We start from the raw sequence: 23514 nt of genomic DNA on the forward strand, positions 1-23514 counted from the left end.
ACTTCAAGAACTGGGCCAGAGGATCCAAGATCCAAATGAGACATCCTTTTCTATGGGGCCCCCATGCCATCATGGGCATGGATCGAGGTGGGGCCACCACAATTTGCAGGTCAGAAGGAATAATGGCCACCACTTTAACTCCTTTTCTTTCTTTTCTTTTTTTTTTTTTAAAAAAAAATGTTTTCTTATGGGAAACGCTGAAAGTGCAAGTTGACAAAATCTATTATTTCACGGATAAGCCTTTTTCAAAATCGCCAAGATTTGACTAATCGGCGTTGCTAACGGCAAGGGCAGGCAGCGGCACAGCCGAAGCCGACGGCGTTTCGGCAATGTCAACGACTCGGGTTCAGATCAGATACACGATCTAAATCCGATACCCAGCTAACTTAAAACTCCGCTTTGCTTCCAACGTCGCTTGCTTGCTTGCTTGCTCCGTTAACTTACTTGCACGCAACCCAAATGGCATCTACCTTGCCTTCTATCGTCTGTCTCAGAAAGAAAAGACGACCAAGTTCCCGAAATCTCTTCTTCTTATGAGTTTTAACCAAATCGGGAACAGTGATCTCGGAGACAGGGCGCGCTTAAAATATCAGGAACGCTGAACTGAGTCCCTCGCTGGCCAGCGGAGATGAATCTCGTGTCTCAGAGAATCTAAAAAAAATGTCCCCCATTTCAGGCTTTCACCAACTCCGAGCCCACTAGAGTTCGGAATCCGAGTCTCCCCTCCAGTCAAACAAAAGATTTTCCATCCGAATCGGAAAAGTCTCGGTTTTGGGGGGGGGGGAGGGAATTCCTAGGAAAATCAGTTTCCTCGTTCTGCGTGTGCGGCGACAAACAAGGGTCGTGGGGCCAACAAAACAAATTCCGTATGAAGAAGCATAGGGTCATTTATGTGCTTTGACCTTCAGCTTCTTCGTTTCAATTCCCCTCTCTCTCTCTCTTTTCCGATTTCTGTCTCGCTTTCTGCAAATTTTTGAATAGCGACCTTGATTTCGTATAAGTTCTGAAAAAACGAGCCTTCAACGAAGAACTTTATTTTTTTGGAATAAAATAACAGAAATACCCATTTAAAGAAAAAAAAAAAAAGGAAAAACCTCCATCGGCTGAGGGGAGATTAGTTTTTGTAAAAGATATTTCGTCATTCTATAACAAAGTTAATGTTAGCATATCTTTTATTAGAATTATGTATGCCTTTGAGGGAAAAAAAAAAAAAAAGGGACCCAGAAGATAGTTTTTGAGCCATTTCTAAAAGTATGGGTTGAGGGAACGCCTGTTGATGTAATTTTTTTATGAAAATAAATGTCAAATGTTTTTATATGGGGTTTGCGTAAGTAGAGAGGATTTCGCTGTCGATCCCTGATTTCCCGTGCAGCGACGGTGGCTGCGACGAACGAGAAAGGTCAAAGCGAGGGCACCGATGGCAGCTGTCCCTATGGCCGCCGACGAAGAGGAAGACCAGGCACCAGCGAGTGTGAGCCCTCCTCTTCCTCATTCTGACCTTCCCTTCCCTTTCCCTCTCTTCTCTGATCTCGCATTCCTTCCTTTGTACTTCTTTTTCCTCTTTTAAGACGAATCCGGGCGTTATCCCACCTAGAAGATCTCTGTCTTTCTTTTTTTCTATCATCTTGAAAACCACCTCCTTTTCTTCTTCCCTTTTTCTCACCTAAGGTTTCCCACCTCGCGGTTTGTTTCTTCTTCATCTTTCTCGTTGTTCTTTGTCGACCCTGGTTTGCATTTCGATATGGGGAGTAGATGGCAGAAGGCGAAGATGGCACTGAGCAGTCACCTCTGCGCCTACGTCCCTAGAACCCTGGATGACACTTCGTCTTCTTCCGCGGCCGAGTCCGTTCCGGCTGGTCGGATCTCCGGTTCGCGATTAGCAATGGAGCCCGATTTCAGACCGTCGACACCGACGCCGTCATCTTCTGGCCTGAGGCTGTCGAAGTCCAGTGGTAAATCCTCTAAGGTACGTCTCTGTTCTTTGCTTTTGTTTTTTTAGCCGTTATTTTCGCGTCGTTTGAGAGTTCTTCTTTGTGTATATTTGTCCAACTTCGGTTCTCGGCTTGTTTTCTCCGATCTTTCTGTTCTGCATTTAGAGCAAGTGCTTTGGTTGTGTTGTTTGGTCGGTTCTGCTTGATCTCTCTCATCCTTTCCTTATGTTCTGTTTTTTTTTTTTTCCCTTTCAGCAGGTCTAGCTTGTAATCTTTCCTTGTAGTTCCACGATTTCATGAAATTGTGGAGACATTTTCATTTTATTTCTAAATTCTCTTGGGCTTATTTTACTCTGATCTGCTGTTGAAGAGGCCATTTGTTGATGGTGTCTGTGTTTTTGAAGGGAAAAGGGAGAAAGGAATTGTGAACCCCATTGACGAAAACGTTAAGGCGTTGGCTTCGTCGTTGTTAATTGATTTCTTTTTCTTCCCATGTATCCGTTCGCAGTCCTATGCCGAGGCTATCCGAACATGATTTCTTTTCTGCCTTTATTCTTATTTGGGTTTTATCTTAAAATGCCTTTTGTTTTGGGGTTTGTTATTGCAGTTTCATGGTTTTACGTATTTTTTTCTGGTTACGAATACTTTTTTTTTTTTTTTTAGTATTTTGAGTGTTATGCTGCTGCTTATTCATAATGGTCTGCCGTCTACCCATAAAAGAAAGGAGTGGAGAGACTTTCTGGGCAATTTGGAATAAGAATGACTGAAATTTTTGTCTTATTTATGGAATTTTTTGGGTTTCCTATTGCGGCGGTTGTTTGACTGTGCCAAATCTAACAGAAATTTGTGTGGGCTTTAGGTCTAGACAAACATGAGCTTCGTCGTGAAGTTTAGGATTTACTGCATCTTGTTTTTGCTGGAGTTGTGTTGTCAATTGGGGCTGGTTTTCTCTTTAATATGGCGGTATGGCGTCTTGCGCCTTTTTCTCTTGTAGTTAAAAGCAACTGTCATTTGTCCCTTTGCGAAATAGGAAACTGCAGTCAAATTAGGATGCCTTTAAAGGGCGAAACTATGTGCTGCCCTGCTTTTTTCGCTTTGCCATGGTTTCCAGTTTGACTTAGGGTTATGGGAAAGGCCTTGCACATGCCTCCGATTCAGGACAAGTTTGACCCTCTTTTTGAGTGGTGTAGGTGTATCTGCCTGCACCAGGATTTGGTTTTTGATTCTTCTGATCGGTTGTGAAGGCTGAACTTGGAAATCCCGCGAGTGTTATGCACGTTGATGAGAAGAAGATTTCTATTTTACGTCTTTTTCCCCGTCTCCATTTTGAAGATGCCCTTAGGTTCCATCCACCTGGAATTCCAGTTCTTAAGATACATTTCTTTTACAACCAGACGATTCCAACGTCAGGAACGGAACTCTTGTTATTTGTGTTGATATATTGTATATTTAACAGTTCTGCTTGATGCAGAAGAATGCTAGTTTTTTATGCTGTACTCCGTAAACAGATTGTCTTCATTGAAAGCTTCATGTGCCTCAGTCGATGTTTCCTTTTTCTAAAAAGTGCTGTACTGTAAGAGTGTCAATGTTTGGCATGGTTAACGAATGGCGATCTCAAGTCCACGGGATACCTTCAAATTACCATGCTGAATTGTTTGCATACTTTAATGAAATTGACTAGTTGTGTTCTCTTGTCACGTTCAAGTTGGAGATATCGAACTGAAACCGGCTGTGACACAGGGGATTTAGGTCTCCTATTGGTTAGATTTGCCTGGGCTTTTTGTAGTCCGTATGGTCTCTCTAGTTTGTTGTCAGTTCCCTTAGGAAGTGGGGCATAATCTGCTGGATACGTCAAAGCTATTGGATCACATGGCAGGTTCTGCATTGAGGAGAGGGCTTTGATCGGGAATACCGTTATCCTCAAGTGATACGCTAATCAGGGACCAACCTCCAGCGATGCCTTAGTTTGAGCTTTATGACCCTCTAGAAGAGCGGACTTTTTTCATATCTAAAATTTTCTTGTTCTTGGCCTTGCCTGAGCCTCGTTCTGGCTAAACGTGCCCCCTCCCCCTTTATTTCTCCATTTTCCTTCAAAAAAGCTGTAACTTAGTTGTCTTGTTACCTTTTTCCTTTCCCTTTGCTTACTGCTTGCTTTCGTAATTTTGTTAGTAATTACTCAACATTGACAATGCAGAGATTTTGTGCTATTTGCCTTGGCACAATGAGACCTGGCCATGGGCATGCCTTATTCACTGCAGAATGTTCACACATCTTCCATTTTCACTGCATTGCTTCTAACGTGAAACATGGCAATCAAGTATGCCCAATTTGCCGTTCAAAATGGAAGGAAATCCCGTTTCAGGGTCCCACTGCAGACGTTGTGCATGGAAGGTCAAGAATCAATCCTCTAGATTGTCCTCAGGAGGAAGGCTGGATGAGAATTTTGCATGGTATGCCACTTCCTCGTGCATCTCCGGATTCTGGACAGCAACATAATCCTGTGTTTCATGCGTCTGAGCCAAATACGTTCAACGATGATGAGCCTTTAGATTCCTCACTTTCTGAATTGCTGGGAAGAGATTACACAGAAAGTACAGAAGGCCTTACTAAAACAGTAGAAATGAAGACATATGCAGAGTTTCCTGCCGTTTTAGCTTCAGAAAACTGTGACAGTTTTACTGTACTGATCCATCTCAAAGCACCTTCTGCAACCTCAAGACAGGGCCAGAGAAATCACAGGTCAGTCTTCCAGTCTCACCATGAACGAGCACCTGTTGATCTTGTTACTGTGCTTGATGTGAGCGGCAGCATGGCCGGGACGAAGCTTGCCCTCCTGAAGCGAGCAATGGGGTTTGTTATTCAAAACCTTGGCCCATCTGATCGACTCTCAGTTGTGGCTTTTTCCTCCACTGCTCGACGGCTCTTCCACCTTCGCCGAATGACTGATTCTGGTCGCCAGCTAGCATTGCAAGCAGTAAATTCGCTGACTTCAAGTGGGGGAACCAACATTGCTGAAGGGCTTCGGAAGGGTTCCAATATTTTAGAAGATCGGAGGGAGAAGAATCCAGTTTGTAGCATAATTCTTTTGTCTGACGGACAAGACACTTATAATATTGCTGGAGGGAGCCAGAGCCGTCAGGGACCTGCCGACTATCAGTCTTTGCTGCCTGTCTCAATTAGACGTAGTTCGCAACAGGGACAGGCACAAGTGCCTGTTCACACATTTGGATTTGGAGCAGATCATGATGCTGCCTCAATGCACTCGATATCAGAGTCTTCTGGCGGCACATTCTCCTTCATTGAAGCTGAAAATGTGATTCAGGATGCATTTGCACAATGCATAGGCGGTCTTCTCAGTGTGGTTGTTCAGGAATTGCAGGTGTGGTTTGAGTGCACAACTCCTGGTGTAATTATCAACTCAGTCCGTTCTGGTAGTTATGCAAGTGGCGTTTCGGAAGACAGAAAGAAAGGGAATGTGGATGTGGGTGACTTGTATGCTGAAGAGGAAAGGGACTTTCTTGTTGACGTTCAGATGCCTGCATGCTGCACAACAATCTCTACCATGCAGAATGAATTTGAGGTTTTGGGGGTGGGATGCGTTTACAAAGACCCAGTACTCCAAGAACATGTCAACCTTGATGTGAACAAGGTTGTAATTCAGCGTCCAAGGACGATTAGCCCCCAGCAGAAGATTGCGTGCCTGGAGGTTGATAGGCAGAAAATGCGAGTTAAGGCAGCTGACGCAATGTCTGAAGCTCGGGGATTAGCGGAGCAAGGTAATCTTGCTGGTGCGGTGTGTGTGCTTGGCAATCAGAGGAAAGCGTTGTCGGAGTCCATGGCTGCTCAGGGTGAAGATCGGCTCTGTATCGCACTTGATGCGGAGCTTAAGGAGATGCAGGATAGGATGGCAAGTCGCCAAGTGTATGAGGCATCTGGACGGGCGTATGTCCTTTCAGGTTTGAGCTCACATTCCTGGCAGAGGGCTACAGCTAGGGGTGACTCAACAGACAGTGGAAGCAGCGTACATGGGTATCAAACGCCATCCATGGTTGACATGTTAATGCGATCCCATACTTCGTTTATTTCATCAGGTGGCCAACGGAGCCGCCCAACAAGACCACCAATAAAGCCTTCTCGGTCATGCCGAGGAACTCTGCAGGCCCGGTAAATTTAAGTTTGTTAAGTGAAACTCACAATTTATTTTTTGGACGTTGCTGCACATCATGCGTTAAATGTTCTCCATGTTCTTGTATATGAATAAGAAGAGAAAGGTAAAGCCTGTAGAAAGGTGGTGTATTTTTTTGGGATGTATATAAGGAGAAGTCCTTGTTGGTTTTTTTGTTGGGGGGGTGGGGGTGGGGGACAAAAATGAAAGTGGGGGAGGTGGGTTGTAATTGGATGGGAATTAACTATTGGGTGGTGGTGCATTTATTCCATGTATGTTACAATTTGCCCATTCATTCTTCTTTCTTGATATCCAAGGGTATGCTGGTTACTGTGATTTGAAGTACAAATTAAAGCAATGGTATATCTGCCTCTCTCTTTCTGCTCTGAGGTGGAAATATCCCATTGTTTTGACTGCGAATTGGGGTTACGCAGGTTACTGTGTTCATAATCGAACTGCTTGCCTACTTAATGATCCGTTGCTGTCTATGTAACGGTAAGACGGTTGCTGGATCCTGGGGGTGTTGAAGTGTTGATCTGCCTTGAACACATGGTCAACTCTTCTATTAGATATACTCGGTTATTTACTTGCAACCATCCATATTAAATTAATTCTTTTTTTCTTCTTTCCTGGGGAGACGAGCTCCCCATACGTAACATTTTTTTTTTTCAAAGAAAGCGAAAATAACCATTGCTTTAATTTGTCTTACCTTCACCAATGTATCAACATCCACAACCGAAGTCCAATGCTATGATTAACCTCTGTAGTTGTTGAATGTGAAACGTTCAGATCAGGGGCGGATGCAGAGGCAAGTGTGGGTTTGTGTGGGCAGTTGCCCATACTGACCCAACAAAAATTTATTATTTGTATTTTCATGCCTCAGTCCTTTCTTTCATTTGCATATTTCTGTCCCTTAAAAATCTTGTACTTCAGCCAGAAATTTCTGGCTCCTCTCTGTAAGAAATTTCTATCGCTCCTCGGCCCCTTGATTGAGATTATGCGTCACCTGCATGCTTCCATGGCACTTAAAAAGGTGCTCGTTCAAAAAAGGTATCGGATCCCTTCTCCCAAAAAAGAAGAAGGAATCGCTACCACCAAAGACCATTTTGACGGGGGGATTATTTGCAGAGCCCAACTTCTTTAATATGCACAAACTGTCCTACCTAGAAAGTAGGAGATATTCTTCTTAAACCCTGCAGGCAGTCGAGTGGAGAAGGAAGAAAAAGAGGTTAGGGTTCGATTAATAAAATCAAACTGAGGTAATATGCAAGGAACAAAACTACGAGGAAATGAAATAGCAAAAACAAATCTTACATTTTAAATCATTGTATTCGTAGCAAATAGAAAGAAGAATATTTGGATCCAATAGTTGTTCGTGTACGTGACATGCATCGTTTTAGCTGGTTGGAGAATAACTCACCGTCAAGTTTTGCCCCTTCTCATTTTCCCCGAGTATGCGCGACATGAACTTAGCTGGCCGATGGCATCATTACCAAACTAAAAACTTGATCAGAAAACATTGCAGTCTGAGAGACCCATTAGTCCTCTTTAGGCTTTTCAATAGAAATTGGTTAAATGGGTACACGCAGCAAGAGAATCAAACATGGACTGGGTCCACTCGTGACAACCATGCTATTGGTTTTTGCATGCGAGACCATCAGCTTGTGGGGATAAGCCAGAACCACCGCCAGCTTGCCACCCACTGGACCCATCCCGGTAGCAACTTGCGCCATTGCCGATGAGCAAATGGTAGAGAACTCGCTTACATAGATCCCCACAGATGCTTTTTTACATATGAATGGTTCTTACCCATTTGCTTTATACACATGTTGGCGTTGGTTTTTTGAACAGTCAGATAGACAGACCCCCCCTTCCTGCATGGGCTGAAAGTTGTCAAGGTCGAGCATGCCTTTTGGTGTATATGGCCTGTGAGGGATCACCTTCATATGCAATATCTACGCTGTTAGAAAGGGAAGAGGAGCTGTCTGCGATGAAGCGACGATGTACCTGCCCGTGCTTCGGTTCTTTCTCAAAAAAATTTTTGGGTGAAGACCTGCAGCATCTTGAGGCACAGTACGTGGTTTCTTGAGATTGATTTTTCTTTTCGGTAAATTCAGCAATCAGCACTTGCAGGCAGTTGCGACGTCCCTGCTTAAGCGTGTCGTGTCCGCTTCAAGTTTGAATATCATCTCCCGCATTGAATCACTTCGTTTCCTATTTCTTGTTTGGTTTCTCTGTCAGGATTTTTTCTTCATTATTGTGCCATCCCGCGTTGAATCACTTTGTTTTTTATTTTTTGTTTGGTTTATCTGTCAGGACTTTTTCTTCAGTATTGTGTCATCACAAGAAACCAGAGAAAACTTGGCTCTGTTGCCAACGCCGACGGCATTAGACAGTACTTTATGCATGACGACGACTAGAATGCTTGTTGCCATAGACAATGTGTCTTTGCTTCGTTGACAAGCGAATGTCTCATCCATTTACACATGAGATATTTTAATAAGAGAGAAAATTTAGAAAAAGAAAGAGTAGTATACCAAGGATATGTGTCTTTTACTTTTGGTTCATTATTCAATTGTATTTTAATTGTCCAAAGAAATTAATCTAGAGAAGAATATGTGAATTTGGAAAGATTTAATAAAACCCGCTGGTGTTTCCGATGTGCCACGCACCAGAAGGGATGTAGGCCGTTGCCTATCAATAAATCTGCTACAGCCAGCTTCTTTATTACTTTTATTTACTGTGCCCTGCGTTGGGAAACCAGGAGAACTATCTGTAGCTGAATTTATAAACTAAATCAAAGTTGCCTCGGGTGCCGAACTGGAGCATTAGGTGCTTCATTGTGCTCATTAGGTGGCAATTATTTGCATCATAAATCGCAGTGACAATTAATTGAAAGTATTAACTTGCACTCAGCAGGTCTGAACCCCAACAAAGTTATAGGACAAATTGCTTTATAGCTATATGATTGATTTGTCAATTAGTTTTTGCGTAAAACTTTTCCTTGGCTGTGCTAATTATGGCTAAAGGCATAATCTTGGTTGGGCTCTTCGATGGCATGTTTCAGTTCCACGGCAATTTCTTTCTTGCACGCGTTCACACGCATAAATAAGAGCAGCTTGTAGTATGTCAAATGTAAATCATCAAGTAGGGTTAGCCTGAAAATGCGAAAGTTGCTCATGAAGTTAATTCAATTTAGCATATATGGTAGCCAGAGCACCCGATTAGCTTAGATAACTAGCAAAAAAGGGCAGGTTCACTATTTGATTTCTATCTTCTCTTGTATGCAGCCGGAGGCTGGGCAGCCAATTCAATCAAGAGATGAACCTCAAAAACAAAAGCGAAGTCTTCAACAACCATCTTTGTCCCCAAAAACAGAAAAAGAAGCCTTAAACCAGCTTATTAGACGGCTGCATAGAACTCCTTTTTAATTTGGTAGTCAAAGTGAATATCGAGTCACGAAGCGTCGTGAAAGCAAGAAGTTCCGACCAACACTTGGTTTGCTGGTGGAGTACAGATGCAAGTTGGCCAGCATTTGTTTTCTTCCTGTAGACAGTATTTACTGTTTAGTTTCTTATGCAATCAGAAAGAGCGTTACCAATTCCTAAAATGCACTACTAAATTGTTAACATTGTATCTCTTCCGCTCGATGGACGCGTTTTCACAATCAAGATTTTGTAATGCAGAAAGAATGTACTCATGAAATATGCTGAACAAAACTTCTTGGGTTGATATATGTTATTGGCTACTAAAAGTCATCCTTGAAGATTATCACGATCTTATATCATGCGGGAACACTGACATGATTTTTCTAGTTTATGGGTTTTCAGATTTTTTGTTTTTCACATTTCAATGTAATTCGAGAGAGAATGCAAAATTCTGTCAATACTGTAGCACTTGCTATGGAAATGCTGAACTAAGAGGTCTATTGATAGTCTGGTTCAGTCCCCCAATACAGATTCGTGGTACAGATCTCTGAGTCTCTGACCCGATCCACCTTTGTCTGTCCGAATCCAGATTGGTCCTTCACAAATAAAAAAAAAAGCCAACTTCACAGTTTCTGCAACCCCTGCTGACATATGGCTGTGGTGGAAGGGAAACCTTCTTCGAGTTCTACCAGGGCTGCAAGTCCCGACACGAACAAGTATTAACGACGGTTCAATTGACTGTGAAAAGGTTGGAGTTCAAATTTAATATCATTGCTATATATTGTTGGCATGCAGCACATTTATAAACCTTTGAATGGTCAAATTTCTTTTCATGATTGTCGATCGTGAGAAAGAATCCCATGCTTTTTGACCTTTTAACAAGGAACTTTAAGCGGTTGCCCTGCTGTCCTGTTTACTTGATGATAGATGATCACAGCTCTATCTTCTTCGCGTACACACATCTCATTCTGAAATCCATTTCTGCTTTCTTACACTTCCCTGATTAAATCATATCGTATCATATCAACATCGAGAGTCATATTCAATATTCGGTTGCATCGTATTGGCCTTCACCGAGAAAAAACAATTATAAGAAATTGTTGGGTTTCAATTAGCCGATCCCTGAAGGCGATCTGTCATTTATATGATGTACAACAAGATAAATAAGCAAGAAGGCCAGCCAGAGCCCGTGGATGATAAAGTTGCTCCGAAGATGTTCAGCACGATTGCTAACCAGATCCGGATCCCTGTAAAGCAAGAAGGCCAGCCAACTTGGAGTCGCCACGTAGAACGTTGCGCGGGTTACGCGCGGGAGGTGTCGATGACTCGATATGCAGTTGGATAGTTTCTGTCTTCTACATACGTTCACGTCGGCTGCAAGGAGGCGAAATATTGCGTCCGTCAGATTTCCCTCTTTCGATTGGATTTTGTTGAGTTCTTAGACCATTTCACATCCTTTTTCTTTCAATATCTGTCAATAATTGTTAGGGCAGATTTCTCCTTTTCCCTCTTCTGATCGAAGTTCTTTAATTCAATGCTCCTCGATGCCGTCTTCCAGAGGAAGTGACTGACTGGACGAGAAGGCCGTCAATCGTGGTCATCTCCTGTTTGAAGTTCTAATCCTTCTTCGACTTACATGTGGAAATTCCTTGCCGACGGTCTTTGTAATTTATTAACTGGCTCATGATTATCCTTTTAGCTGCCCCCCCAGAAAATTGGCTGGATTTCAAACATTGGATATGTGTCTAAATTGCCCTACCTAAATTGTTAAACGACGTCTTAAACCGGACGTCGGTCGGCGGAGGCTTCTGCCGGACTCCAGAACATTAAGACGCTTTCGTCTTCTCGGACAAAGGAAGAGCTGATTCACCCATCTCTTTCGTTCTAAAAGCTAATTTGCAAATGGAGAACGAGTCGTCGTTCGAACGGTTCGCTCTGTCTGTTATGGGCCTATGGCCGTCCTTAATACAGTAGTATTATGTGATGTTTCCGCATCAGGCACCGGCGCTTATTTGGGTTGGAGGCGTCAGGTCGACCTCTCATGCGCAGGATGGTCTTTCGGAGCGATCTGGATGCTTTTTTTTTTTTTTTGCCTTTTTCACATTCAGAGATTCGTCTTAAACACCATCAGAAATGGCAAATTTCCAGCTCGGTGATCTTGTAATTCGTGATGCCTCTCTGCCCATGGCGACTTGAGCTGGTCCGCTTCTCTTTGTACGCAATAACACAGGCGTTTCTTCTTTTCAGGCAGAAGCTTTTGGCACGCAAGCTAGGTTAGGCCGAACCCTTCCAATCTGTGCCAACTGGCCAGTGAAACAGGAGTCTTGTTGGAGAGTCGAGCGATTTCATTAATGTGTTGCTGTCGGCACAAAGTTGGTTGAGCGGAATTAGGAGACTCGACAGGCTCCTCCTCTCTTTTTTATAGCAAACTTTTTCCTGCTATCCATTAGAACGAAATACCTTTTCTGACCCCTTGTTTACGAGAGCAACATTTCATGAAGATGTTTAGCGTCGGCAAGTAATTAGTTTCGGACTTCTCAAGATTTTGTCACGGAAATGCTGAAGGCGGACAAAGGATATCCGCTTTTCCATGGTATCCTGTTGGTAGACATATAAAAGAACGTCAGCACGGGCCGCTTTTCCCGGGTTACTGTTCCTCATTTCTCCCGGGCGTGAAGAACGAGGGCACTCTGGTAACTTTATCCTCTTAGAAATGTTCATTGCTGGTGGCCCGTCCTGATGCGGTAGTAGAGCCGTTGCTTTCGGCCGGGGTGGAGATGTTGAGTCCTCGTCGTCCTTTCTGAGTTTGAAAATCTGATTAGATCCGCCATAATGTTAATGTTCTTATTTTATTTTCCTCTTTCAATTGTTTCTTAACTACCTCCCTATTCTTGGCTTATTAGCATCATTAATTGAATTGCATGGAGTGAGGACGTTCAGCTTTCTGCTCTATCGAGATAGAAGAGTTGCAGGTATGTGATGTTTCCCTCAGAGACTCGTCTTTATGTCGTGGTGTTCTCTGGTTCTGTCTTCAGACTTCAACTTTTCCTATCAGTAGTCCTCAAGTAGCCCCCACTTGGCAACTGCAAAGTTTTTTCAATGGTTGGATGCTTTTCTTGGCATCTGCTTGCTTTTTGAGCACGGACGTGTCATCCGTTTCCCCAATGCTGAATCCCAAGTGTGGCTTCTTTCACCTTTCAGGACAGGAGGAACCTGTCCCGTGAACAAGCTATAAGTGCTCCACTTGTAAAATGTGTGTGGTGTTAATCTTGCATTCTACATGGTTCTAGGAGGCGTTTTATATTTCCTGCTTCCCCAGTCGCTTTATCGGTCTGACATTTACGAGAGCCTTTTTCCTTTCCCTGTGCAGCTGTGTTGATATGATGTTGCCGTTGAAGCATGTCTCTTTTTCTATCTTTCTCGGGCTCTGCTTCCAGGTCACTCTAGGTTCCTTCATCTCATCAGCAAACAGTACTGGTTGGTTTTTCTTTTTCCCGTTTCCCATTGTAGGCATGTATGCCCTCTCTTATTACTAGGATTATCTGTGTTGTAACAATCCTGCTCTCTCGAGCATATGCACAACGTGGTTGCTGGCCAATTTTGGGACAATTGTGATTCTGACTATTTCTGGGAGTATCTGTATGGCCGAGTAGGACCATGCTTTTAATTATAACTAGGAAATCTGTTTCAGGTGAACTGTCAGCAAGCTCAAGCAATGATAGCTCCACATGCTCATGTACTTCGGGAGGTTCTGGGACTGAGGGCTATCCGCTTGCTGCTAATTGTTCCGCTTTCTGCAATTGCAAACCAGGTAGGCTTCTGCCATCTATTCCAATGCGTGTCAAATTGTTTTTGGGGATATCTTACCCCTTTTTTAACAGCCGTATAGCTGGCATTCTAGTAAAGTTGGCAATATCCGATCCTAAAAGTATCGTACTTAAATTTTTTGATCACCTATTCTGCTTTAATTTTACCGTTGGACTGTCTTCAATGTCACAAGTAATTGGTGAGACCGCGTAAGTGATGGTGATTGTACATGTGGTTAAAATATTTGGTGATACTGTATAACTGAGGGTGAGTTCACACAGGTTTGAGCATCCCATGCAAACATGAATATGAATTGGAATTGGTTGTTGACTTTAGGTCCAAAAATTTTGTGAAGTACAACGAAAAAGTTCAAGTACAAAGCGAAGGTGATAGGATGTTTTACTTTTATGCACGTCCTTTATAAAGCTTGAGCTGTCATGTAAATGGTCATCTTGCCATGTTATTTTGGAGGCCAAATGCTTCTGATGCCATACATTTTATGATTTCTGAGACCTTTTTGCGAATAATTACTTGGTATTGTTTTGCTCCCTGTAGTTCTATTTAAACCTTAAGGAGACGTTATAATCTCAAATATATTTGTAAAAGGGGTTACTGCCATGTCACGAGCTAACGAGTTTACTTTCTAGTTTGATTGTTTTACATTGTTCCTGCGACAACCTTAGGGCACACTTGTATCGATCAAGCTTAGAGATCACATGGTGACGGCTGCGACCAACGATCACAAGCTTTAATTATTTCAGCTTTCAGAAACTGCACTTAAAAGTCACAAGTTAATGCTTCTTTTCTTCCTCCTGTTTGTGTAACTTATATCCTTTTCCATATATGATGGGGAATCAAAAGAAACTGCGGGAGCTTTGGAATCACGGGAAAACATAGGAGCTTTTATTGTGGGACATCATCTCTCATAAATGTGTCTTATGCCATTTCTCATGGTGCTGATTATATTTGAACATAAAGGGGAGGTTTATTCCTTGTGTCAGGTCCTGTGAGCTCCACGAATATGGTTGTTCTGTTCAGTTGGATTGCATTTTGTTCTCGTCATATGTTGTTTTTTGTACTTTCAAGTGAGATTTTCAGGACTGACTGCATAGTCTTCTTATGATAGGAGAAGTGGCAAACGCGAATGGTGTAAAAAGCTGGACATGCAGTTGTGCTTCTGATGGTGTTGCTAGACCATTATATATTAACAATGCTGGGTGTTTTTCTTCATGCAACTGTACATTCAGTAAGGTTCCTGATCTTGAAGGTCTGATTTTTGTCACCAATTGGATATCTAAATGAACCTTCCTCTTTCTTAAGCATGTGTTTCTTAAACTATGCGGAAGTCTTGCACAACACAACCTGTCCATGTTTCCTTTACTTTCCGTCACTGTCCAGTCATTTTCAACCCTTGATTGCATGTCCTGTACCTAATACATTCAGATCACTTTTTTATGAAATATCTATTCATTTTTGCAAGGAAAATTTCCGTCAATAAGGGCATGGAAAACTTATGGAGTTAAAGAAAACTGAAAGATTGTTGCTTCTAACATGTCATTAAGAAATTCTGAATTAGTAAAAAAAAGGTCATCTTACAAAATTTTATGACTTAATAGTTACTGAGTATGTCGTGCTAAGTGTTGATAGTCTTAATTTCTCAAAGATGTTTGAGATTCTAGTTATTCTGTTTCCATTTGTTTCTTGGTTTGTTCCATGCTGATTGTTTATTAATTTTTAATTATCAGTCACCAGCCACAAAGGCATTCATGACCCTGTAGCTTCTATAAGAACTTCGAAATGGCATGTTATAGCCCAATGAGCATTTCCTTTGCACCAATCATCTGATGTTGTGGTCAAATGATACATAATTAAGATTATTGACAGAATATTATTGACAGAATGTTTCCCTTAATGGAATCATTTTTTTGACAGTGAAGAATTGGTATATCATGTAAGATGAAAACCTTAAGCTTGAATTCTTTTATACAATCCACCAGCAATAGTCGGAAGCTTTGATTTTTCTAATCGGGGAGTGGAAATTTTGAAGAGTAGGTTATTGTGTTGTCTGGTTTTATGGTTGAGAACGTGTATGGGGTATAATATCTTAAGTAAGCAATCTCTTTATGCTGGTTAAAAAATCATCTTTTGGTTTGTCTTTCCTTTTGGTTTGTCTTTCCTTTATCTGCAAATGGGTTCTGAATTCCGGATTATTAGTTGCTCTGCAGGGCTGTGTAACGCAAGCACTAGATACATGATCACTTTATCTTAGTGAAACTTGTGTTAGATATGGATATCATGCAGTTGATTTCAATCATCAAATTTCTTTGTCTTTTTAATTTTTCATTTTGGGATTAGCTGGCATTTCATTGCCATAATATGTTATGTAGATGCTTCATATTCATAGTTTTTATGACCTTAATCTTATTTGAGATGAACAACTGCGTAAGATATTTGGAGTGTTTATTCTTGTGTGCCTCTACACCGATAATAGGCACCACACGTATGCATGACACTAGATGTATAACACTAGACACTATTATTTTCCCAAATTGGCATGTAACATGCTATTGTATGCTGCATTGTGTAAGAACATGCAACTGTTTAGGATCTTAAGGGGAAAATAAGCTACGGGTAATATATTGTTTGCTTGTAAATATGGTTGCATAGCTACACTAAAAAAATTGCCTTTGCTGATTGCCTTCCCTTCCTATCTTTTATCAGTTTCCATTGCAGCTTCTTATCTACCTTTTTTTGCTTGACATGTTCATACTTCTTACTGTTGCATAGATCTTGATTTTGAGCTTGCTTAATCTTTTAGTTTCTCTAATAAATTACTATTGATCCTGTTTTTTTGTTGTCAGGAGCTGCAGAACCTGGCAAGTCAGAATCATCGTCAAAGCAAATTTCCAGCAAAGCAGTTGTATATACTCTCTTAGCATGCATCCTACTTACAACCATAGTATTGCTTGCGTCTATCATTTGCTGTTTATCTAGAAAGGAAATATTTCCTGTACAGTCATCGATATTTTCAGTGGGAAGTGAAGCAAGTGTTAACAGTTCTAGCAACCTAATAAGCCACAGACCAACTTCACTAAAAGAATCCCGGGCAACAAAGCAGTCCTATTTCAACTTAACAAAAGGTAACTGAAAAAACAAACATCAAGATGTAGACAATCTTAAATTTTATTTTATATTAGTATTTGTTTGTTAGTTATGCATATTATTTTATGGTGTACTCTTGCATTTGTGATGGTTTAACCTCCTTTTTCAGATTTATTACAGTCTTGAGCAGCAATATTTTTCTTTTAATTAGATTTATTGTGGGAAGAGGTGTGTTCTTTCTTTGGAACATTGTTACAGAAGATGTGTTTTATTCCAAAAAAAAATGCAAAAAAACGTTAAAAACATATAGCTGAAAAAGTGGAAAAAATGTATTTTCATGCAAAAATGAAAAAAGCAAAAAACACGTTTTTTTCACTTTGTTTCATTTATTCCGTTTCTTTTTTGCTTTTTTTGCATTTTTTATATTTTTAATTACCAGATTTTTATTTTCATATTTTTCACATGCTATTTTTAGTATTTTTCCTTTTTTACTTTTTTAAAACTTGCCGAGATTTTCTTTGTCTGTTCCCGAGAAAAACAACTCTGCCGTTTTATAGAAAAATCTCACCTTTTAATACCTGAAAATGATAGTTGTGACAATGCTTTAGAACCATCATTTTATGTTTTTCTTTTCCACATTTTCTTGATAAATGGTATTAATCAAGTATTGATTCAGAAAAATTCTTTTCTTGAGATTGTTTCACCATCTCATTGTGGCCCTACACTTTGGTTTATACTAATGTGCACTAATTACTTAATTGCCATGCCAATGAAAATGAGTCTATCATGTGCTTACTTTCCTGAAATCAAGAAGGTCAATGCTGTCAATTGTCATGTTTGTTGAATGTTTTGATGTTTCACACAGCGTATGCTTGCAGACGTTCGTGCATGTATATGTATGCTTGAGTAGCTTGTCCTTAGTAGTGCTATTTCTCTCTTGTGGCCATAATATTTGTCGTGCTTTCAGGAACCTATAAATGGATACTTTTATCTTTAATGTGGAAGGACTATCATGATGTGTGCAGTTCTTTTTTGTGCTGGCCAATAACTTTGCACATATTGATGGATCTTTAACAGTTTACCCTTCGGTCTACAGGATGGTTATGGATGAAACATTATATGCGCACGGTGAAAAAAGACCGGATTCCTGGGTCCATCATCCAATTCACTTATGCAGAGTTGGATCGTGCAACCAACAAGTTTTCAAACTCTAACCTTATCGGTATTGGTGAAAGTTGCAATGTCTACCATGGACAACTGAAGGATGGGAGAGATGTTGCTGTTAAGAGATTGGAAGTTCGAAAAGGTTCAGATGCTGATATTGAATTTCTTACTGAGGTTGGTCTACCAGAGGCATTTGCTTTTGCTTTGATGACTGGACTTTTCCTGCTTTTTAAATTAACATAAAAAGTATCGCTGAAATTTAAAGAAAGAGTTGTATGTTTATCAGTTTATGTTGCATTTACAAGGATGAGAATGATATCTGGGGCAGTCCGGCATCCTGTTCTGAAAACTAGGAATGGAAAAAAAAATTTCATTAATTTTATATTTGAAAGGATGAATAAACCCGCTGCTTTATCAAGGTATTAGAATGAGATGGCAAGTCCTGCCCTGTCCTGTGCAATGTCACCATGTGATTGCTTGGAGAAACAGGCCTTTGACATGCGTGGGCTGCATGGCTTCTTTCGAGTAGACAAACATCTCCAATTTGCTAAAACAGGCCAGCAGCTAGTCATGATTCGTAAGAATTGGTTGGCTTACGTTGTAGCCTTTTGATTGACTGATCTAAAGAAACTAAATCAGGTTGTTGGATGATGGAAGTAGTTAACATTTATAGATTTTGTAGATCTAAAGATCGTGGTTTTAACTAATTTTTCCAAGAAGTCTGCCGACCTTGTACCACATCTACTATATCTTATTCTTCTAAAAGTTCTGAAGTGACTGATCTTTATTTTCTCAGGTTGAGATGATAGCAAGACTGAACCACTTCAATATTGTGCCTTTGCTTGGTTACTGTTCTGTTTCTCAAGGGAAATATTGTGAACGTCTTCAAATATTTGAGTACATGCCAAATGGTAATCTTCGGTGCCATTTAGATGCAAAACAGAAGGAACCACTAGATTGGGCCACACGTGTTGGTATTGCAATTGGGGCTGCAAAAGGATTGGAGTATCTCCATGAAGCTGCTGCTCCTAGGATCCTACATAGAGACGTCAAATCCAGCAACATTCTTTTGGACAGCAATTGGAGGGCCAAGGTAATCAAATTCTTTTGGTGGCAGTTTTGATGCTTATGTTTATCTAAGTGGCACTGTGGTCAACTTCGTGGGAAGGACTTGAAGCGCCATGTGGATATTTCCAATTTGATTAGTACTTATGTGAGACAATCTGACTTTTTATACGCTAGTAACTGCTTTGCTAGGTATTTGTTATTTCTCATGGGTATTCTGGTAAATGCATGATAAAGATTCGAGAATAAGGAACAGGGTATCTATTATCTCATGGCAGATTAGAAAGGCACTCAAGGCTAGGGCTGTAACTTGTGAAACCTCAACTGGTCCAGTGTGTTGCCATGCTAAAATGGTCAACAAGTTCATGAACCAACCCAAAAGAAAGGTTGAAAAGGAAGATCCCTATGAAATTCATGCATTTCCTGACTGATGGTTTATTTAGGGTGCTTAGATCCAACTGACGGCATATGGTTCTACTAGGATGTCTGACGTCATGCCTTCATACTGATTTACACAAAAATTGGGTATTCAATACGGTGAAAGGTGAATAATTATTTTATAATTAATAGTTTGGCTCATGTGACTCAAAGACGCTAGTAATTGCTTTTTGGTTTCACAAGGGGTCACATGCACATCGTCCTCTTGACAAGTACTTTATGTTATTTTGAAAACAAGACAAACTCAGGATTTTCATCCAGCATGTTGCAACTAATTCCTAATCATAAAAAAAATTTCACCATCATGCAAAGGTTCACTTGGAAATATCAAATATGTATATAATATCATTTGAATCAGTGAATTTGATTGGCAGGCAAGACAAGAAAATGATTTTAACGTCCTTGTGGAGATATATGCTAGAATATGAGATTAGTATTCTAATGATGAATATTTCCATCTGTCTTCGGTTTCATCTTAAAAAGAAATGTAGAATCTATGGAACATGCCTTGGCATCTTCAATAAGAGGAAAGGCATTCTCCTTGAGTTTTCATACTACTTTGCTGCTGAATGACAGTGCAATGACCTATCATACAACTGGATTCCTAACGTTTTTCACTTTTTTGTCATGAGAGAAATAAAGGCATCTCTTCTGTGATGTCAAAAACCTGATGATTGGTATTTTCCAGGCTTCTTCTATTAGTGTTTTATCCTTGTGTATATGTGTCGATGGGTATGTGTGTGTTTGTCTGTCTCCTTGTATGCACATGCATGTGAAGTGAATGCCATTTTTCTCTCTTCAAATATATGGGTACATATGCCATTTTTGGTCTTAGGAAATTTTTATTTGATATGGTCTTGACAGATAAGTGATCTTGGGATGGCTAAACGAATTGCTAATGATGATCAACCCAGCTGTCCTAGTTCTCCAGCTCGGATGCTTGGGACTTTTGGATATTTTGCTCCAGAGTATGCAATCACTGGTAGAGCATCACTAAAATCAGATGTTTTCAGTTTTGGTGTTGTTCTCCTTGAGTTAATAAGTGGTCGCCCACCAATTATTCTGTCAGCCAAGAAGGGTCAAGAGAGCCTTGTGATGTGGGTAAGCTACAAAATGGTCTTATCTTTTGACTAAGTTCCTGCTGCAACCTCATGCTTCGTTAGATACCTTATAATATTCTGATGGCTTCAAGAACTCCTATATTTCATGTAGATCTGTTCACTTTGATCATGATTTGGTCTGAGCGTTTCTACATAACAAACATTCCTTATTTTGGGAGCTCTGGACATTTGTGGGTCATTGAGCTTAAATCGCTTTTCGGTACCTCTACATTCTTCAGTGCCATTTATACCTGTGCAACTTCTTCATTAAAAGGGACCAGGGAGGCTACTCTTGTAAGCCTGGTCTGTTTAGGTTTTTGTTTTTTGTTTGACTTTATCACCGATTCTAAGTTCTCTCTGGGCATTCAAAAGAAAAGTGGAAATGAAGAATTAATGATATTTGGTGGCTGTTGTCCAAACAACTTGTAGCCTTGGTTGTTTGGAAGCAGCAGAGTTGGTTGATAAGAGCGGTGATAGGAGTGAAGATGTGCCAATTTTAACAAAATACTGGAGAAGATGCTGTTGACATGCATTCCCATATTCCAGCTCAACTCCAGTATGATTCTTTGGCACTTCAGCTGATACTGCTAGGACTCCTACATAAAATGATGCGACTGATACTATGGACACTTATTCTAATATTGTATTGCTTTGGCTTTTAACAAGTTTGAAGAGATCCCGGTGCTGGCCAGGAGGTCCAGCCTTGGTTCTCCCATTTTCTATGGCATGATTGCCTGAATTGTGAGTTTTCTTAGTGTTTATTCAAACAGTTTCCAATGATTAAGTTGCAAAATTTCTTGGCCTTGTGATACAGGCCTTATCTTTACTGAAGGACAGCAAACACGTGGTAAAGGCGCTAACTGACCCTCTGCTTGAAGGAAAATTTCCAGAAGTGGAAGTACTTGTGATGTCTCAGTTGGCACGAGAATGCCTCAACTTTGATCCAGATCTAAGACCTACAATGGCTGAAGTTGTCCAGATCCTCTCTACCATTACTCCTGATAAGAGAACGAGAAAATTTTCACTACAGTTCATGCAGGTAACTTTCACTATTGTTCATTAGGAAGCATTCTTCTTGTCCAAGATTTAGCCACTTAAGCATCTTTAGTCATTTTCCTACAGATTATGCATCTTTTTACCTTTTCTCTACCAATAAAGCCTCCTTGGTTTATTTTTTCTACAAATTAAGGCTCCCATTCCATTTTCCTAAAAACTAGGCTTGCTTGGTCTGTTTTCTCAACAGACTAAGCCTCCTTATCCTCCTTATCCTTTTTATACAAACTAATCGTCCTTGATCCTTCTGCAAATTGCATAGATTTCCAAAATACTTCATTTTATTTGCATTCTTTAAACGCATGTACTACATACTTTAAATGCTTCTTCTAGAACATAAGCCGCAGGACAGGGCGCTATCTACTAAAACTAGAAACATTTTCTTATACGATTTTACTTAATCGGCAGTTTGATGATGGTCTATTTGCTGATGCTTGGTTTACCGAATGTGCCTGTTCTATTCTGATCAAGATGCTGATTTGTTACGAAAATGCAAAATTTAGCATCTTGTTCAGCCTCTCTAGCTTTTGTCAACAGTCTTAGTTCCGCATTTCTATTGCGGACAATCTTTTGAGAAATGCCCATTGTGGAGCATCTTTTCTGGCTAAATGAGTTTGGTCATTTTGTAGCAGTTTCCATCTTGATGATCATGCTTTTTGATTGTGCTGTTTACATTGTAGGGTTCTTGGACTGATAAGGAACTTCGTGGATATGGTTCTGATTCCGGAAGAACAGAGAAACAGGAACCACAAGTCATTCATGACACCTCCGTCTCCGGAGTTAATGCAGAGGTTCATGGGGCTTCACACCAATGGACAGGGTTGCGCTGTCCACCGCTGGAGCTTGACATGCGTCAATTTACAACGAAACAGGGGAGCAGGTCTGAGGTCCCATCTATGGGGCACGTTGGCCAATTGGCACTCCTAACCTCCAAATCCCGGAGTTGGCGGTCCATTGATGAGGAAGAAGCTTCATCAGTGGACCTGATGGAGCCTCGGCTCGAGAAGTTTTGGGAAAGCAATTTGCATTGTTTGTGATGAGAAAGCATCTGCATCAGGGATCCTACGAAATTGGCTTTGAGGAATGTACAGTGTAAAGGCACGAAGGAATGAATCTCCACGCAGAGTCGAGCTTAGTTTATGCGGGTTTAAAGGTGTTGTAGATAATTCTTGGTCGTTGGTTTTGTCTTTCTGTTCTTTTCTTTTTTCCTTTTTACAAACTTCATCCTTCGGCCATTGCTTTTTTTGTAGGATTCATAGACGAATCCCCTTCTTATCATTTCTGTCATCAACCCAATCATCGGAGGCCATTTTGAAAGTTTGCAATCCTTTGGTTAAATGGGTAAAGAGTTGCATTGATTCTAGACGCTGCGTCTTGTACGGATTGATTTTTTGGCTCATGTCTGCTAACAATTATTGGGGTTGCCATGCCGATTCTTATGAAGAGCCCTGATCTATCAGCCAAAGGTTATCTATGCGATCACCACGCACATATTGAAGGGGAGCTACTTGTATAGGAGTTTTTTCTGAGCCGAGCTGGCACTGTTCAAATTATACACGGTTCATAAGACATCATGAATTAGCCGAGTTTAAAAGCTCCAAAATTAAGGGCCAAACATGGTCTTTCTGAAACTTAATTCTTGAAATGCTTTTGTACAATTCTGATGCTACAACTCTGTTGCAGTGTTGATATACGTAGGATAACGTATTTGCAAGTGATGGTGGTCGGGGTTTTATCATGTTCATCGCAGTTTGATCTTTTCAGTGACGGCGTTCTTACAAGGCATGCCGCTCAATGCTGACTGGGGTTCTCCTTCAATAACCCGGCCTATTAGGTGGTTTATTCCTTGAAGAATCCCTCGTTGTAACGAATATTGTAAGCATAGAGAACGTGTAGATGTAGGCATTATAACCATCTGCAGTTCAATAAAGTTAACCTCAGCCATAAGCGGCTAGCCGACCTCCGGTAAACATGTAGGCATGTTTGGATGACACCTTCAAACTAATTTTTTGGAATTAAAAAATGATTTTCCTTTCAAAACACCATTTAAGGTGCATTTAGATGACAGCGAGAACTCATTTTTAGCAAAAGTTAGTTTTTGAACGGGAGTGAATAAACCATCTAACACTCGCAGGTTATTCACCAAAATAAAATGTTTTGGTCTTATTATCCAAGCACACAGACCATTTTTTCAAAAGGGATTAAAAAATCAATTTTTAAAAAACTTATTTTGTAAAAACCTTTTTTTTAAGTGGGAAACG

General features: G+C 40.6%; 2 protein-coding genes across 8 annotated transcripts; both read left to right on the forward strand.

Moving 5' to 3' along the window:
* Positions 1-1331: 1331 nt before the first annotated feature.
* Positions 1332-6233, forward strand: LOC116266016 (E3 ubiquitin-protein ligase WAV3-like). Its single transcript, XM_031647060.2, has 2 exons — positions 1332-1966; positions 4126-6233. Exons 1-2 carry the CDS (start codon positions 1742-1744, stop codon positions 6097-6099), a joined length of 2199 nt encoding a protein of 732 aa, XP_031502920.1. The 5' UTR covers positions 1332-1741; the 3' UTR covers positions 6100-6233.
* Positions 6234-10439: 4206 nt separating this feature from the next.
* LOC116266017 (receptor-like serine/threonine-protein kinase NCRK) lies at positions 10440-22616 on the forward strand. Of its 7 annotated transcripts, none has more exons than XM_031647066.2 (11): positions 10441-10953; positions 12428-12496; positions 12895-13001; positions 13216-13335; positions 14458-14598; positions 16193-16471; positions 17530-17771; positions 18394-18690; positions 19965-20201; positions 21015-21239; positions 21934-22616. In XM_031647066.2, exons 3-11 carry the CDS (start codon positions 12905-12907, stop codon positions 22288-22290), a joined length of 1995 nt encoding a protein of 664 aa, XP_031502926.1. In that variant the 5' UTR covers positions 10441-10953; positions 12428-12496; positions 12895-12904; the 3' UTR covers positions 22291-22616. The 7 variants fall into 7 exon arrangements, 6 of the variants coding, with proteins under 6 accessions (XP_049937018.1, XP_031502926.1, XP_049937016.1 ...); XM_050081059.1 differs by having other exon boundaries at positions 10441-10920; XR_004175236.2 differs by having other exon boundaries at positions 10442-12496; positions 21934-22406; positions 22504-22616.
* Positions 22617-23514: the final 898 nt, after the last annotated feature.

Source organism: Nymphaea colorata, chromosome 12 (genome assembly GCF_008831285.2).
Source record: "Nymphaea colorata isolate Beijing-Zhang1983 chromosome 12, ASM883128v2, whole genome shotgun sequence".
NCBI lineage: Eukaryota > Viridiplantae > Streptophyta > Magnoliopsida > Nymphaeales > Nymphaeaceae > Nymphaea > Nymphaea colorata.